This window comes from Athene noctua, chromosome 1 (genome assembly GCF_965140245.1).
Source record: "Athene noctua chromosome 1, bAthNoc1.hap1.1, whole genome shotgun sequence".
NCBI lineage: Eukaryota > Metazoa > Chordata > Aves > Strigiformes > Strigidae > Athene > Athene noctua.
The window spans coordinates 50,631,698-50,650,756 of NC_134037.1; the positions used below are offsets into that span (position 1 = coordinate 50,631,698).

At 38.2% G+C, this 19,059-nt stretch overlaps 1 protein-coding gene across 1 annotated transcript in view; it reads right to left on the minus strand.

Moving 5' to 3' along the window:
- The window catches only part of PREP (prolyl endopeptidase), a 111,607-nt gene that overhangs the window by 13,812 nt on the left and 78,736 nt on the right, over positions 1-19,059 (minus strand). Inside the window, exon 11 of the mRNA XM_074923200.1 lies at positions 2,987-3,123. Within this exon, the coding sequence (XP_074779301.1) occupies positions 2,987-3,123 (137 nt within the window). The remainder of the gene's footprint in view (positions 1-2,986; positions 3,124-19,059) is intronic.

Sequence of the window (19,059 nt, forward strand, 5' to 3'; positions counted from 1 at the left end):
CTGTTCTTCCTTCTTTCCTGGGGGCAGGGTAAATAAAAAGAGTACAGAAAAGGACAGCAGGGTCAGGAAGGAGCCAGTGGAGGGAGCAGAAAGTAGTTCCTTCCCTGAAGAGCTTCTTCCAGACCATAACAAAAAAAAAAAAAAAGAAAATAGGTACTGTTTTTTACAATAGAACAATGTGAGGAGCTGTGCTTCAAGGAGCACAAATGTTTTCCCAGAATTACTGATCTACTGTCAGATATTACAGCTGACCAAGAAATGCAGGCTACTGCACTGGTGATGGGGAAAAATCCCGAGTCACTGGACTGGCATTTGTAGAGCAGCAGGGAGTGGTAATAAAGTAACCAAAAAGAGTAATCTTGTACTCTGCACCCTTGGCTGGTATGTTGCCTGAGCTTTGTTTGGACTTAGACTCTCTCCCTGCATCACCTCTTTGCTTAAAGGCTTGGTACAGCCTTGCCCTGCAGCAGCGAAATGCAATTTCACAATCTGCTTCACAGTCCGCTGTATTCCAGGATTCATTAGAAACTGCTTCTGCTGTTCCCACACGGGCACATACAGAACAGTGAAGGGAAATAAGCTCCCCAAGCTCACATTAATGGGTGTGAAATACCAGTGAGAAAACACTGTACTGGCTTGAAGAAATACAGTACAGAAATGAATCACTGGGAAGGAGAAGATGGAGTGCTTTGTGAAAAGTTGCAAGAGCCTTAAGTTCAAATAAAAAATCAGGATAGTGATCCAGGAACTTTTTTGCTTGTTTATTTTTTTAAAGGTAAGCAGGCAACTATTCAGTTGCATTTCCATTGCTATGTCTCAGCTCAGGATCATGTGAATGATGTGGCAAGCCTCAGCCTTAACCATTCTGTAGCTGTGTGGCTGTTTTCTAGCACTTGTGCCTGTGGTCATCTACAAAACAAAAACAAAAACAAACAAACAAACAAAAAGACCAAGTCATGGTGTTGGGCAGCAGCTGGAACAGCACTTGGACCTAGGAACTCCTTGTGGAATACTGCAGTATATAGCAACAGCGATGTAGTCAAACATTACTTTGATCTGCCAGGTAAAGGACTGGACGTCCTGCCTTTCTGGCATAAACTTTTAGAATTTCTCTTCCCTGATCCTGCCTGCCTACTTTTGGAACACACTTCCTCACTGAGTACTCAATTCTCAGGTTATTAACCATAACAATGCATTTGAAGGCTTCGGCTTTTCTTATTTTTCTTTTAGAAAGAGAAAGGCTGAGTGAGAATGGATATGTTGATACTACAGGGAGAGAATGAGGGAGGTGTGGCCAATTGTGTTTTATTTACATTGTCAGTGGGATAATGTATTTTGATCTGAAGGTGACTGATAGTTCTCTGTGCATTTACTTTTAAGGGACTGTTAAGAGATTGATATTCTTATTTTACAAACTGTAAAATAAAGGTTTCATAGGGTTCAGGAAGACATAGGTCACTGCTCCCACCTTCCATCTTCCTCTCTTCTGACTGTCAGCTGCACCCTCTTGCTGCTGTTTGCTGGACTCCTATGTGAGTCAATTTTTAACTTGCCAAAACGGCAGAAAACCACCCACCCCATTTTATTAGGACAGTTTTCTGCCATTCTTGCGAGGTAAATCAGCTTAGCAAAGGTTCCAGCAAGCACCAGGGCCAATGGATGGGAGGTGGAAGGAGGTGCTGTGAGATATCTTCTCCTTTTGCCAGCAGTCAGCTTGTGTCAGCTCTGCAGTACGTGAAATTTTACCTTAAATCAATAGATACAGAATATTTACTTTAAAAATGAAAACATGGTAAGTTTTATCACAGTTTTCAGCATCTACAATAAACTGTAATAAATCAGTGTTTGAGTCTAATCTAAAAAGGAATTTAAAAACTATTCTGGTTATATAATTGTATCTCTCAAAAACCACAGGAAATTAAAAATGTAGCTTCACAAGGCAGATAAAAAGCTTTCAAATAATCATAGAATGCAAGATAGGAGGTCCATTGTTAGACAAGGTATTTGTTAGAAAGGATGAGAAACTATAAATACTATTTAGAAATACAATCACAGTGACCTGAAAAAGCAAGCACTACTAAGTACATCTTGAAATGCGCTGACTCTAAGGCAAGACTGGTAGCACCTAAAGTTAATAGGATGGTTTCATAATAGATTATTTTTGTGTTGGTAAGCTGCTGCTCTGCTATATGAAAAACTGCTCTCCATTCAGCCCCTTGCATTTGTGTTTTCCCTTGCCTCGCCTAGGAGCATTTCTTACATATTACAGACAATCATTGCTTCTTGGTAAGTCTATTCAAATTCCCTTGCTGAAGAAATATGCCTTTTCTTTAAAGAGATCATCTATTCAGTAAAGCTTATGGCTTCTGAGGGCTACAAATCCTATTTTGCACACAGCAATGTTTTACAGTGCGTTGCTTTGCATACACAGAGCCCATATCATGTGCATCGCAAGACAGAGCCATCTTTACTGATCATATGGGAACACAGCAGGATTTTGCTTCTCCTCAAAAGTATACTATGAAAATACAGCCAAATTTTAATTATTTACATTAATTTAAACAAATATTTGATTTTCTATATTTAGACATCTGTATAATTTGTATAAAAGAAAACTTCCTATGTTATCAGTTCAGCAAAGGGCTCAAATGTTTGCTTAATATATGTCCATATGCTTTTCTGTTGAGCTCAGTGAGATTGTAGGAAGAGGTTAAGGTGCAATCCAAAGGGCAGGGTGCCTGCTGTAAACCTCAGAAGAGCACCACACTTCTCTGCTCTGACACAGATTTCTTCTGTGACCCTTGAATTCAGAACAAAGCAGACAAATGATGCCTGGACACTGATGTGTTGTCCTTACGGCCCCCATCTTGCTTCCCAGGGATGTGAAGTGCGCTGGTATGTCAGATCCATATTCCACCCTGTCCTCAGACTGTGACAGTTGTTAATAACAGGTACTCCAGAAGAAGGTACAAATTACCCTGCTTACCTGTAGCTTGGTGTAATTGATATGTTGAAGCCTCCATATCCATACAAGAAGGCAGGATGAGAACCATCCAATTTAATTCCTTTCTTGTGAATAATAAACATTGGGATCTTAGTACCATCTTTGCTAGGGTAGAAAACCTAAGGCAAGAGAAAAAGAAATCTGAAATGCTGTTATTCTCATAACTCTCCACAACTGCTGTTAACCAAAAGCAGAGGCGATCACTTCCATGGTGTCCAATGGATAAAACTTTCTGAGCAATCTGTACCCACTGCACAGGTCAGGTTCAGCAATGGTCATCACCTGCTTGCTTGCTTAATAGCTCTGGAAAATGTATAAAAATGAGACAATTCAAAGGGTATGACAGTATAATTTTATGTATCTTATCCATCAATTCTGCATACAAGGGGGTTTAAGAAAATGCTAGAAACCCAATACAATTCTCTCCAAGGGAAGACTGGTGTGAAAATGCAAGAACTGCATGGTCCATCATATATGAAGGCATAAAAGACTGAGCTGGTAAAGAGAATGAACAGAACTAAAACCAGATTTCCAGTTTAAAATGATAATTTCTAAAAATTTCTCCTTTTTAAAAATTCAAAATTTTAGACACTAGAGAACAGTAGATAGAAAGGAAAGAAACTCATGGTAGAATGGTGACCTAGTGAGACCCCACTGAACATTACATTGCTTTGGATAAGAGAGCTATGTTACTACCAAATACATATGTAAAACTCTCTGAAGATTTGTTCTTGTACCACTGAAATCACAGAGAATTCCTTTGTGTCAGCTGATGTAGCAGTCTTTTCTTGTAAAAGATAAATTTAATCACAAGAGGAAGGCCAAAAAACGTCACAGTATTTTGGTTTTAGTATTAATACACTGGCATTAACAACATTTCTCAATGGAGTCACTTCACACACCAGATTCAAGTCAAAAGAGTAAACTTTGAATAGCTGAAGACACTGTTTCTTACAAAGCCTTGTGAAAACAGCAAAAAGCTGACTACTCAACACTTGTACACACAGCATGAACTCACCAAAGTAAGTCTGTATCCACCAAAAGTGGACTAAGCATTGGCCAGTCTTTCCAGGTTGTCTCAATGACCACTTCACCTCAATCAGGGTGGTAACATAAGCTGTGTCAGAAACTTTCGTAGCACTTGGTACATTTTCAGGCATTCCCTAGTAGCCAGAACCAGGAGCCCTAACACCGCAGAACCCCCAAAGCCATCCAGCAAGACAACCGAACTGCCTGCTGGCTTTCAGGAAATCGGCTGCCAAAACACCAAGTATCCACCTAGCACATGCTTTCGTATTTCCTTCTATTACTGCTACAGCACTGTGTGAACTTAAAAGCTAAATTCCACATACACAAACACAGACTGCAATTGCTTAACACAGTTTGCACATCTTGTTTTGATGCATGTATCTGCCTACATGCACTAACTTTGGATCCAGAGTGTCTTATTTTGCCAGTCAAGCAAAACACATGGGTGTGAAAGCAGTTTGCTGCTTGTTGTAAAGTTCTGGTTGTCTACTTTTTATTGCTTTGGTTTTAGCATCGTTATTTCTAGTCTAATTAGAACAAAGAAGTAGTAAATTAAGAATTACATTCTTATCATTTTGTTGCATGTTTACAACCTCTGTGCTTTTAAAGGAAACAGACCTACCATGCTTTATAAAGCACATGATCAACAGGATCTATTTTTATAACACATGAACTTCAACTGTAATATGAACCTGTGCACCACATTCATTCTATTGCCTGTTATGTGAAACATATGAATCCACATAGCATGTTGAAAACAAAATAATCACGTTTTAGTTTAGTCATTGCTAAGGAAATGTGAGAAATTTCAAATGAAACCACATCTACCTCCAAAGACTTCACCAAAACCTGTAGACATAGTCCAGATAAAATTCAGTATTTCACAGTTCCCAGATGGAAAAAATGCAGAACAAAAGCCTGAAGGTGTTTTTACACAGTTGAAATCACTGTTTCCAACTACTGCCACAACTGTATCTTTACTGACAAAGTGCTCATCAGAACTCACTGCAGTAGAATACAAAGTATTTTCATTTTAAGTATTTAGGAGAACACTATAAACAAATAAAATATCTGATGGACATGAGAACTGCTGAGGCTGGTGATGAGGAGTTCCAGAGAGACTCCTCTCTAAAATGCCATCCATCAACTCCATTTGTTGCTGGCAATTCACAGGAAGTGAGTACCTGGCCCTCCTATGTTTCCAGCAGCTTAACTTCTGTTGGCCAGTCCTTTCCTGATTATTACAGGATGCCATTAATTTTACTGCTTCTTTCTGAACAAGGGGTTGTTGGTTTGGGTTTTTTTCCCAAAACTCTCTGAAAACTGACTTCAGTAGGACTTTTATCATCATCATCAGTTAAGATTAAATAACATACCATTAAATGAAAACTCACAAAAAAAAAAGGATGCATGCCAAGGTGACATTTGTAATTTAAGAGTTTTCACTCCTATCTTTGCTAAAATAATGATTACATCTCCCTCCAAGATGAACAAATGGGAAGGGGGTAGAAATCAATTCAGTGAGACACCAAGATATGTGAAGCTATTTAAGCTTCTCCAAATAGACTATTTTCAACAACTGATTCAATCTCACCTTTAAATTAGTTGTTATCTCTGAAGCAAGTCCAATGGTTTATTCATGTAACCAATAAAGGGACGTGCTTCTATCTCAAAGATTAAGGTAAACTGGAAAGGGCAAGCCCTAAAAAGAAAAATTTCCCAAGACAGTATTTCATGCCTAATTTTAGAAGCTGCCAGCTTTTACAGCAGTAAATGCTCATAAAAGGGTACTACCATTTTCTGCTTTAACACAGATAGGAGTAATCCACTTGCACCAGTCACATTATATTACTCATTACTCATGTATTTTCAAATAAAGACTTATGTCATTACAGCCATTAGCACATATAAGAGGAGGACAAATTAGAAAAAAGTGATTTTGGAGGGAAAAGGATGGAGAACAATGCTTCAGAAGTGTTATTATGAATGCCAATACTCGCCATTCAAGGAGGCATGTGCTAAAAATAAATATTTTCAGCCTCTAGGAATGCACCACCAACGCTGTGTGGTTGACAGGTCACTCTTGCTGCATGCAACCCTTCGTGCTATTCTAGGAGAGTACTGCTGAAGCAGTACAGTGGCCCTGAAATAGCTGTAGCTCACTTCACCTCACACTATGTGACCCTATCCGTCACACAGAAAAGGGGGTCTCAGTGCCAGAAAGAAACACTTTCAATTTAGATGCCAGAACCTGAGGCATAAATTTATAGCTCTATTCCTCTTATTATGATCCAGGGAGAAAGCAACACTGTTTGCACAATTACTCATTACTATAAACTACATGAAGATTAAGGTATATAAGCTATACAAACAACAATCTTAGTCATTCTTCTGTAGCGCATACATGTATATTTATAGAGTGGTGGTTTGCATTTTTTAAACTTAGCATTTGAAAGCAAGTTATTCTCCTTTTTTACCTAAAAAAGACAATGGAAGTTTACTTCCAAAACAGTTTACAGAGTAATTTTTACAAGTAAATGCCATTATTAGCTTTGTGATCAGATTTTTAAATTTACTTGAGAGTTAAGTAGGATAAAAGAGTTCTGTACATTCACTCCTGGGGAGGTCTTTGTCCTCGTAATTATTATTTACTTTAGAAGTGCAACATTTGTGTTAGGTGAATCTTCACTTAGGGAAGAGGGGAACAATCAGCCAGCATTGTAGACACAGTCCTAATTCAGAAAGACTTTATCTGCTTCTGCCTCTGCAGTGACAAGAAGCGTCTTCTCCATCTCAAGTCATCAGGAGGTAAAACTAAGTATTTTAGCTTTTGAAAAGCTAAGATGATTTGAAAGAGAGAGGTTGAAGACAATGTTTTTCTTTCATTTGTCTACAGAGATAATAGAGCCAGACACTACACACTTCTCTTGTTAGTAAATATGAAATCAGTTATCTTTGAATAAAGTGATATCATCATCACAACAAATAAAGAAATATAACTACTCTGCTTGAATACTCACACTGTATCACATAATTAAAAATACCTAAAACTACTGAAATTGAATAGAAACTTAAATTTTTTAAATTTAAAAAACTCAGCAATTTGAGTATTCAGTTTCACTTTTCCTCCCTTTCAGAAATATTTTCTCTGTATATGTAATAGAGAGATTAAAAGATACATGTAATTACAATTGTTCGGGGGAAATAGTGCATGTACACCTGAAATCATCTTACCTTTACAAAAGCAAATATCTTTCTAAGCAAAAACTGACCACAAATTTGTACAGATTTAAAATTAACCTTATAAAGGTAAGATTCAACACAGGTTTTGAAATACTGCTGTAAAACCAAATAAAGAATAATCTCAACCAAACAAGTCTAATGCATATATTTTTCAGCTGTGAACAATAACTGAATGTCTATAAACCATTTATAATTTTTCTGACTCACTCATTAATGGCAAAGAGAATCACTATCCAATTAAAAAGTGATTAGTTTGGCTTTTCAGAATTGTTTCCTGCAGATAATAAATGAATTTTACATATGAAAAGAAACTTTGACTTCTGGGACTTGAAAACACTTCCTAATTCACAATGGACTAATTATTCTTAGAAAGTCACTAGTGATTCCAAAATTGTCGCTCTCAACCTCTCTTTCAAGATTAGGTACTACATACCAGAGCTATCAATTCTTTCCCTGTCTTTGTGTGCTTAATCAAAACCAGGTAAGAGTCACGTTTATCATTAGACTGACATTCATTGTGCAAAATGTCAAAGAATTTTACGAAGAGCAACTAAAAAGGCATATAAACCATGCTGGAATACTCCTTATTAAAAACGCATGTTCAATAATTCAGATTTAATAACACCATGACGATGCCTTTAAAATTTTGTTCCAACATCATCTCTATCATTTTACTGAGACAATTCCTTTTCATTTGAAACAAATACAGGATGTGGCAGTCTTGTGAAATTTAGCAATTGTTTTCTGCTTCTAGATAAGAGCGGCTGCCCTCACACACGGCTGTTGTGATTCCACCAGCAGCCACCACAAAGTTACAGGCGGCCCTGGAGAAGCACAACGCCCCGTTCGGTCCCAGCACCCACAGGCACAAGTGAAGCAGGCATGGCTGTACTGAGTAGCTGATCAGAGGGAATGATTACTTCAGTTTTTATTTCCTGGAACTGCATTTCAAGCATCGATTTTCACATAAAGCATTTCCTTCATTAAGAGTGTGATGAAGATTTCTCATCACACACCAACATTTGTGTTTTGAGATTCAGGGAAGAAAAACATAATGAATTTGTAGTAAACAGTGCTCATGTTTTCCCAAGCACTGCAAATGCTTTGTTAAAGGACCACCATTTTAAAAATCCCCCACAACTATCTTTGAAAGATGACTAGAAGAGTAAACTTAAAGGAGTAGTCCCTAAAGAAAGTTATTCTACACAGATAGTGGCATCAGGGTGCTCAAACCTGTATCTAGGTACAGAGATAACGATGCCTGAGGGTGAACAATGCTACATAGCAACACCTCCCACTGACAAGCCCTAATAGCTGCTACCCAGTGCTTCAGGACAGCATGTGACAAAGACTTGCCTTCACACCAGCAAGTCTGAACACTTCAGCACTGACAGGCAGGGAGAAATCCTCTCTTTGAGATGCCAAGGCAGAAATCTCATCAATTCAAACAGAATCACACGCTGCCTTTGACACCACCTCCCCACAACCCCTTTAATCCCTCGTTGCCTCTGACCTTACAAAAAATCTAATACTAGCCTGGGGCTAGAGACTATATAGCACATCACAAGCAAAACACCTTATTTATTGCAGCAGTGGCATGGATCCAAGTATAAGACTACCAGTGGCCCCATGGCCACCTGTAAGAGCAGCTCTTACTAACCACCAGTTTTTGTATTCCTATACACAGGATGAACCAGAAGTCAGGAGCAGTAACAGAGAACTATTACCACTACACAGCAAATTCACGGGGTCTGAGGTTTCCTTTCTTCAGAGGGGAATCCTCATCAATCTTCTTTAAGTCTCTTAAATTAGCTTCAAAGCAATTCTGTGTGGGTTGCAAAGCTTGCTTAATACAGAACTGGACAGGGGCCAAAGTAACTCAGTACAGTAAAAATTCATGCAGGTAAAACCCAGAAAGAAACCACCCACTAGAGACATTTGCAAAAGCACTATGAAAATCATCGAGAAACCTTTCAGAAGAAATTGTTTCACCACCCACCCACTGGGACAAAAAGCAGCCTCATGCTGACAGAGGCAAAGTGCCAGGAGACGGTCTTTTAGAAGAAATGCCTCCTTACTAAGTTCAGCTGCCTAGCTGCAGATGACTGCAGGGAGTTACCCTCACAGGGAAGGAGAGAAAGGCAAGAGAAAAATAAAAGTTCAGAAAAATGAAAATTCAGCTGAAAGTTCAGAAATCGTGCAAGACTGACATCACAGAAATTGCTTTCAAATCACACTTTTTAACATTAGTTAAAAGGCTGTATTCCCTTTACATAAAGCCTTCGTGGTAAATGCGATCCAATGACATGCTGCCCCCCCCCTCCACTTTGGCAGCTTCTTGCCTCTGCTCTGTTTATCCTCTGCCCCCTTCAGTGTCATCTCAGAGCTTCCTGTACCAGAATAATTAGCATCTCCATGTACAGTTACTCCCTTTCTTTCATCATTTTGCCTTAAAGAAAACTTGGCGTACAGTGTCAAGACAGACAGATATCAGATATATAACATTTACCTTTTGAGTGAAATATACATTGCAATCATGTTAAACAGAAAAATGTCCCCAGGGGCCTTTGTAAGTTATAGTCTTTCTTGAATTACTTGTGTGCTTACACATTCAGTAAATGTATTACTATGAAGTAGTATAGCATGACATAAGCAAAGAGCTGTGTCAATGGAAGTAGCACACTGTTATAAATAAAAACATAAGCAACAGCTGCTGGCTAGTGCAATTTTTTCATTAAATCAAGCTTTACTTCATTGAGAAAACTGCTCTGACAGGAGACAACTCACCATAATAGAATGTAGGCATTAGAAAGTAAACACTACTTATCTTTACCATGCTGGAAATCAGTTCAAGTTGTAATGAAAAACATTGTAAGAATAAGAACGTAGAGGTAACTTACAATGGGGTAAGCAAGGAGGGGAGAACTTACCTTACGCAAGCAACTCCACAATGACTTTTCTTATTTATGGCTTTATCACAGAATCACAGAATCATTCAGGTTGGAAAAGACCCTTGGGATCATCAAGTCCAATCATCAGCCCTACTCTACAAAGTTCTCCCCTACACCATATCCCCCAACATCTCATCTAAACGACCCTTAAACACATCCAGGGATGGTGACTCCACCGCCTCGCCAGGTAGCCTATTCCACTGTTCTAACTACTCTTTCTGTAAATTTTTTTTTCGTAATGTCCAGTCTGAACATCCCCTATTGCAGTTTAAAGCCATTCCTTCTTGTTCTGTCATAATTACCTGTGAGAAGAGACCAGCACCAACCTCTCTACAATGTCCTTTCAGGTAGTTGTAGAGAGTGATGAGGTCTCCCCCCAGCCTTCTCCTCAAACTAAACAGTCCCAGCTCCTTCAATCACTCCTCATAGGATTTGTTCTCCAGGCCCTTCACCAGTTCCGTTGCCCTCCTCTGCACTCGCTCCAGCACCTCGATATCTCTCTCATACTGAGGTGCCCAAAACCTGGACACCATACTCCAGGTGTGGCCTCACCAGTGTGGAGTAGAGGGGGACTATCACCTCCCTAATTCTACTGGTCACATCTTTATGCTGTGGTAGGTGCACACATCTAATTCAACATGCTAAAAAAGAGATATATTCACTCAAAACAGTAACTGCCTAATTCATCTTTTCTGTTTCTGACTCCATCTTGTTCAGTTATCTTAACACAGCTGCACTGTTAAGCTTTTATAAGCTTCAAAAAGAAGACACAACCAGCACTGTTTTTTCTCCCTAAAAAAAGGGGGACCTACACAGTTCAGGGTGTTCAGATTTCATCTGTAAACCTGTATTCAAAAATTCTTGCACAGAACAAATTCAGTCTTGGCCCTGGTGATGTCAAGTGCCCAGCTTGTGTCAAAGCCCCAGGCGGACACACACATTCCACTTACACTGCCAAGAAGCTTTATTTACCATTTTCAATAGCTGGACAATTTCAGAGCATGCTGCTTTCTCTTCCTTCGAGAATCATACCATGTTTATAGATGTCAAGTTGGCTACCCAAAACCAGAGCTGCTATAAAGCACTAAACATCTATAAAAATTCTGCATGTACTAGTACAATATTGAAAAAATAGCTGATATTCTTCATTCCTACTTTTTGGTTTGAAAAGAAACAGAGATCACCTGCACTGGACAATGCATGTTTCAAAACCAGTCCCAGATCATCTACCCTGTGAATATTCATTCTGAGAAACTTAACTGAAATAAACAGGTCACTTAAAAGTATTGTAAAGCACTTCCATGTGTGGTTTCTTGCTCAAATTATCACTACAAATAATATAATTTCTGAGATTTAAGCTTGAATTTAAAGTTACCCATTTATGACCCTACATTATTTAAAAAAAAAACGAATTGCAGGAGAAGGAAAAAAAAATCCCTTGAGAATGATTAAGGATAAACTAAAGTCCTAGCAAATATTTGGGGTGCTAGCTTAGAAAAAAATAATTCTAAGGATCAGATACTATTGATTTCAACAGTTGTGTCTCAGTGACCACCTCCTTGTTGTGGAGACAGTACTTCAGGCTCATCTATTGTTTTCAGATATGCAGTACTCACTGTACAATGAAGAAAAAGCACCCAGTGAGTAGCAAGAAGTAGGAAAGAATTATGAGAATGAGTTTCTGTGACACTGTTGTTAACAATACTTATGGAAAAAATTAAAACTAAAACTAGTATAAAGCAATCCAGAAAAAATTTCACTTGACAGTGTAATTTTCAAACAGATGTCATAATCAAAACTTTAACGTACGTCATAACAGGAACACCAAGAAGTGTGCTGATGCATCCCTGTAATACTGTTGAAAAAAGGAGTAGAAAAATGAAGGAGAAAAGAGGAAAGCCTGTGGTTTTTAAAGCCATAAAACTAAGGACAGCTTGTAGCAATCTTCTTTCTTGGGAAAACTGTGAACAAGATAGCAAAATTCAACAAACATTTATCAGTCATAAGGAACTGAACTACTAATAATCAATTGCTAATAAATCAACAGATCAAATGTCTAATGGTGTTAAGCTAACTTCAATGAGTGTCAACAGTTCAAAACCCACCAGTAAGTCGAAGGAAAAAGTCAGGGATGTTCCTATTGGTAAAAGATTCCCCGATTTTAGGCATTCTACCATTATACTTTGAAGCTTTTCTGCATCTTGTCTATTTTTAGCTGTTAGCAGTGATCACCATGCACTATTACTTTCAAAAATAATTGACAAATTGGCTGAAAAGCAAGCAGTTCAGGGAGCTGTCAGGGAGAATTTATGTATCAATTTTTCCCCATCTGTGAGAATAACAAGCCAGAACTAAGGAAATCATCTATCTCTCTGTATCATTCATCTACACAGTTGAAAAACTAGTTACTATGAATAATAATGGTATTTCTAAGAGGCTTCCCTTGTTCCATAAATTTCCTGAGAGATGTCTCAAGGACAGAACAGAAATAATTAATCTAAGGAAAGATGATATTCTATCAGTATCTCTGGGCAGTGTTGACAAAATCAAATCAACTGTTAAATGAAGATGCAAACTAGATTACTCTTAATAGAATTGTGCACTGATGAATTTGTACTGGATCATAAGCACACAAAAGCCCAGAGGAAAAAAACTCACATTATTAGTCACTGAACTGTTTCTGGGTACAAAGTGAACCTTCCTTCCTTTTCCTTGGAAAAAAACATTCTTTCTGAATGCCCCAAGATTTGCCATTTTAAAACTTTTACTACTTCTGATCTTGTACTGAGGGTGGACAAGACAGAAGACTTCTAACCAATCTCACTCATATGTGTTCCACTTACACAAGTTCACAACTGCATCTCTGGATACTTATTGAAGCACTCTGTGTTTAATTGGTCCTCTCTCTTCACCAGTGAATGATAATTTAATAAGAAAAAACAATATACCAAATCTGTCTAGATAAAAAGCTATTGACTAAGAAGCCTTTTTAGCTTTGCCTTACCTGTTATTAGTGCAAATTTTTTCTGTTAGGTATAAATGGAGACTATGTCACTGAAAATGTCCAAAAATGTCAACATATTATTAAGAGGTGTGACTGTGCTATAGAACACTGATGAGAGGTTCTCCAAAACCTCCTCATTTCTATTTAGTAAAAATTATTTTCTTAGTACAAACTGAACTGCTCACAACTATTGTATGATCATTTTGGTTAATATGCATCCTTTTCTAAGGTAATCATATTCACATTAAATGCAAGAGTCATAGCTTTACTTTACAAGATATGCTACCATTTGCTTCCCTTTATCTCTTTAAATTGCAGTCTGCTCCAGGCAGTGGCCACACAGCCTCATTTACTTTGCAGAAGCTCCTGGGTTATGAACAACTTGGTTACACTGTCTGAATCAAATCTACGTAAGATCTCACCAACATTTGAAATTGCTGCTTTCCATCTCAACTCTATTAATCTGTTTTCCACCATGGTGATGAATGTTAATTAATAACAACAACAACAAAATCCTAATCCACCAAGCAGTTCTGGCCCCGGGTGAAGAAAGCAAGTATAATTTTATTGGGCTGTGGTGATATATAAAAATATATCTCTCAAAAGTTTATAAATATTTATTAAAACATTTATTTAAAAAATTGACAATCTATAAATATAATATCTATTTTAATAAATATATCTCTCAAAAGTTTATCTGCATTTTTATTAGTTTTAAATACTGGCAATTCTAATTTGCTCTTGTTTCCTGTATGTAGTTAATGCACAGTTATCATAATTAATCTTCCAAACACAATTTATTTCTCTGTCCTTCTTTCAAGCTGCAGTTAGTAAGAGCCCTGCAATGGCCTGCATTTCCATGTTACCCAGCACACTGGTGAATGTGCTCCATGACGAAGACTCCAAAGTGCTGTGATAACACAATAAAGGAGTAACAATCTTCTATTTTGTTCTCTGCAGGCTGCCGTACTACCTTAAACCTCTTTGCATCAGTTCAATAAGCCTAATAAATGACTGCATAAACTAGTTACCAACTTGCACGTTCTTGGAGGCCTGCAGCTCTGAAACACAAACCTCCCAGATCTGTCAGAGCCATTTCTATTCTGAAAACAGCCCAGTTCCCTGGTGGCCTACAGGGACACCATTCAGAATGAGAGATGCATCCACTGTAAAGTACTTAAATGGAATATGGAGCTGTGGGGAAGCTTAATTGCTAACAGGAAACACTGAGATGCTGCAGAAAAGAGGAGACAAGGGAGTGCTTTTTGGAAGGAGTAACCAAGAAAAGGCAAAACTACCTGAAAAAGTAAAATGCAACTCAATCAAGATAGAAATGCAACAGAACAGGTGCAATGACACACAGGATAGGGAACAAGTGACTAAAAAATAATTCAGAAAAGTTATCTTGAAGTTATAGCACATGCCAAACTGAACTTGAACAAACAATGAATAGTCAGGGAAAAGACAAACCCTATACTGGGACATATAATCCAAAGTCTCACCCACAAGACGTATGAAGCATATTTCTGCTGTATTCAACATTTGCAAAGCCTCAGCTAGAGTGCTGTGTTCAGTTTAAACCATGGCACACCATATGCGGAGCATCTAAAGAGATTTCAGGGAGAGAAACAAGAGTGATAGGATGCCCGAAAAGTACAATCCACTAGAAAAACTGAACAGAGCGCAGGCTTTGTTTTGTCTATTTTCATTCTAAAGGGAAAAAAATGCAGGGATACATGGTGACAGTCTCTAAATATGCAGAAGTTTGCTGCAACTAGAAGAGAATTACCTGTCTTCTGTGTCTGTGAGAGACACAAAGCAATGCATTTCAACTGTAGCAAGGGAATTCAGGTGAGATCTTGTGGCAAACACCCTGCTCCCTGCAAAAGCTTTGTAACAGTAAATACAGTGAGACACTGGGACAGATTGCCTAGGGAGACTGAAGGCTTTTAAACACAAGGCAGACAAAAGCCAGTTGGGAATGGTACAGGAAGAAGTGACCTGCCACAGAGCCCAGGACAGATCAGCACGCTCTAGCTTTGGTAGCCATGATGGCCAGGTTTGGGACATGGGTACATGCCCATGCTGCCATCACCTCCAACCACATTCAGGCATTGTAGTTTCTTCCCTTTCCCAGTTTTTCTGTCCCTTGGTTACTACAGCAGCTCTGCTACAGGTTTTTCTGTTCACACCTGCAACCACCTGCTGGGCAGTAACAGCTGGTTCCTCTCTTCTTGCAGGAACAGCCAATATCCTACCTCTTGGACTACAATGGATTAAATGAGCTTTTGAGATTGTTTTTATCTGTAATTTATATGATTTCAAGAAGAGAGGCTTCAAAAGCAGAAGTGAAGACGACAAAGACTCTGAAAGAGAACAAGTGCCTCCCTTCTCTCAGCCTTTCATTTTTCACAAAACCATGATTGTTTTGAGAGATGTGAAGGCCACTGAGGGACTTTACATATATAATAAAATCTACAGCTGGTGAGAACAGAGACATTAAAAAATCCACCACTTGCACTGAGAATTTGTATAAGGGAAATTTAAAAAAATGGCTTAAATATTTAAATATTAAAAATTTAAATGTTAAAATTAGATGCAAAATTAAAATATTTTAAAATTTGCCCATATATATTACAGGTGTGTAAACATCTATAAAGAGAGCACACAAGATTTTATTCTCAAGTAGTATGGGCTTCATTAACAAGTAAACAACTATAATTACTATTCTGCAAATTTGCTTGAATTTAAAAGCCATCCTGTGGCAGACACAGATATAAACCTGCATGTACATATACTAAATGTAAATCCCTTTCTTTGGAAGCCTAATGACTATTCAACAGATTGACGTGACACTGCTAGCACAGTACTAAAAAGACAACCAGAAAAGTCTGGTTATCTTGGTGGCCTGGTAAAGGAATTCAGTGTGTTTCCTTGCTTGATCAATGGCTCAAATGCTGGCCCGCACCAGTGATGACTCACAACTGCAATTATCTAATGATCTTCTGCCAGCTGTGTGAATAAAACCAAGGACTGTGGTCCCAGAGTGATCTGTCCTCAATGTAGCATTATCATGACAATTTAACATCCTCCTGGGTAGGCTCTATGAGTCAAAGTAATGGGTGGGCAGATGGCTAGAAAAATTCTCACACTTGCAGAGGAGTGCTCTCATTCTGAACAATGCTGGCATGCCAAAGTTTGACATTTAGCCTCAAAAAAGGGACAGAGAAAGAAAAGTGGTAGCTACCACTTCTTTCTTTCAGTGGAGAACTATACATGCAGTTATAGTTTGATGAAATTTTTTATTTTTATGACTGCTTGGTCTAAACAAGAATTAAAGAGCCACAGAGAAGCTTCAGAGCAGTTTTTTTTTGTGGAAGCATCCTGTGTGTTTGATCCTCCATCACTGATGGAACAGGCTGTTCGATCTGCACTATACAAGACACACAAACACCATACTAATTTTGTCAGCATTTAATACTATTAGAGGTATCAAGAACAGGGGCTTTTTATTGATGCTGAAGTTCTATGAACTGCTACTTGTGTAAGACTTTAATAACTTGCTTAAGTTTTCAAACCTCATCTGAAGACTCAACTCTGAGGATCAGCAAAAAGAATAGCAAACTACTGCCTTTAGAATAGCAAACCATCAAAATAACCCCCCAGTGCCATACCTCATCAATGTGCAACCACAGACAAATGTCATTCTGAATGCTTCTGCTCCTGTAGAATGAAGATAATAATGCTCACTGCCTTTGAGAAATAACACTGATATGCTTATACAAAAGGGAGAAGAAAAGTTAAAAGATTCCCACTGAGAATCATTAAATAAAATTCCTAATCTTGTGAGTAAGGGAGTTAATTAAAATAGTAATGTGTTCATGGTTAATTACTGGAGGTGAGATCAATCACAGGAGTGAACATGAAAGCTGGAGAAAAGAGAATGGAAGAAATTCAGTGATTTGTTTAGAAAGAGAACAAGAAATAAGCTTTTTTACTACAACATTCTCATTTTAATCTCTCTGTATCAGCAAAGAATCTACCTACTGAAATTCCTGAAGACTTAAACACACATGTTCATTTAAGGTGTCTGAGTGAATGACTTAAATCTTTTTCCTGATGGCAAAATGTATTTCACCATTTATTGTAAAAATCAAAACTATTTTTTATTCACAATTAAAGATGCAATCGTTTCAGACATGGGAAGCTGTAAAACAATCCTTTAAGCTCTATTAAAATTTCTTAAGCTCTTGTTTAAAACTCCTGTATGTAAAAAGGGATTCTCTACACTATGTTCAATGGTTACAGCTCTGTTTTAATCCATGTTATTTCACCTTGTGTTTTAAGGAATTCTGAGAAAGAACATGAAATGCACATTGGGATTGAGTATGTCAACATCTCCATTCACTGAAAAAGTGGAAAACAAACCACTGAGAGTTCAAACAAAAGTTCTACTGAGTAAGGCACAAGAATACTTCACAATGACTTTTAGTTAAACTACTAAGCTATCACTTCTCTCGTAGGCTTAAAACAAATGAATATTTTTATAGTATCTTGAGCATGAAGGTTCTGCAGACTCTAGTATTTTAAGCAGCTCTTCAATTCCCTGCACACTTAGCAGAAAAATAAACAAACCAATATTAAGAGCTTGGTCCAAGTGAATCACAAAGCCTGTATGACGATCCAAAGGAACACGAAGACTGGTATTTTAGTATTATCCTCCACACTGTGTGGTCTGGTATTGTGTGAATTCTTCCTAAGAGCAATTCTGCACTCCTCCATCCCAAACTGTATCTCCATTGTTCTGCATTCTGCTGAACAACAGCTCTCAGCATCCTAAATTGTACAGCAGTCCCCTGTGGTATGTAAGAAAGGGATAAAGCAACCCCCTGCATTTAGGCCTTAAACCAGGATTTGAACTGGATTGCTGAAGAAGGCAATGAAAAGTCCTATCCTTTCATTCTCTTACTTGGAATAGAGAGATCTGGTTCCTACTCCAGACACTTAAGGAATATTATGGTCTGTGAGAATTACTGATGTGAATTATCTGATGTGTATTGGATGGGGCTGCTTAAACATAATGGGTGTGGAGCCAATTGTCACTCCTCTGCTCAGGCAAAAGGATCTCAAAAGTTCATGAGCACGTAAGGTTATTATGGGAAATTCTTCACTTGATACTCTTCTAGACACCAAGTCCTTCATACTTTTCCCTCCTTGAAATGGAGTGTACTGTGGCTGCAAATATGTAACATATTTAATATAAAATCTCTTGCCTTTCAAGAAATACAGGGTCTTAAAACTAGAGGACTACATTTTCAGTTTGTGTTTCTTCACTGACCTGCAATTAGCAGAGGTAATGGCAGAGTAAAGTGGTGTTTGTAACAGCCACATGCCAAGGGTGTAAGTTGCTAAATTCACACAGGCAAACAGCCAATGCTGCCACAGCTGTCACTGTGATTTTGTTGATGTCCTCCAGAGCAAGATTGTTGTCTTGGTGCCAAAACCACAGCCATTGCCAAAACACTGGCAGAGATCAGAGCTGAAGACTTCAGCCGCCTTCTTGGGAGCTCTGATGGAAGCAGCTCAAAGCTCATTTTCCCCCTGCAAGAGGGCAAGTGTCTGCTACACTGTGGCAATTGCTAGAATTGTTGAGTTTGTTCACATTCCCTCGTCCTCCCAGTATTTTTTAATTTTCTCCCTTACTGCAATATGGAATCACAAAGAAATAAAAGGAGTAGAATAGAAACAAACTACAATAAGCAACTTGTTTGCCCCAAGTATGAATTCTACCCTCCCACCCTGTGAGATCAAGGCAGGATTCAAACCCC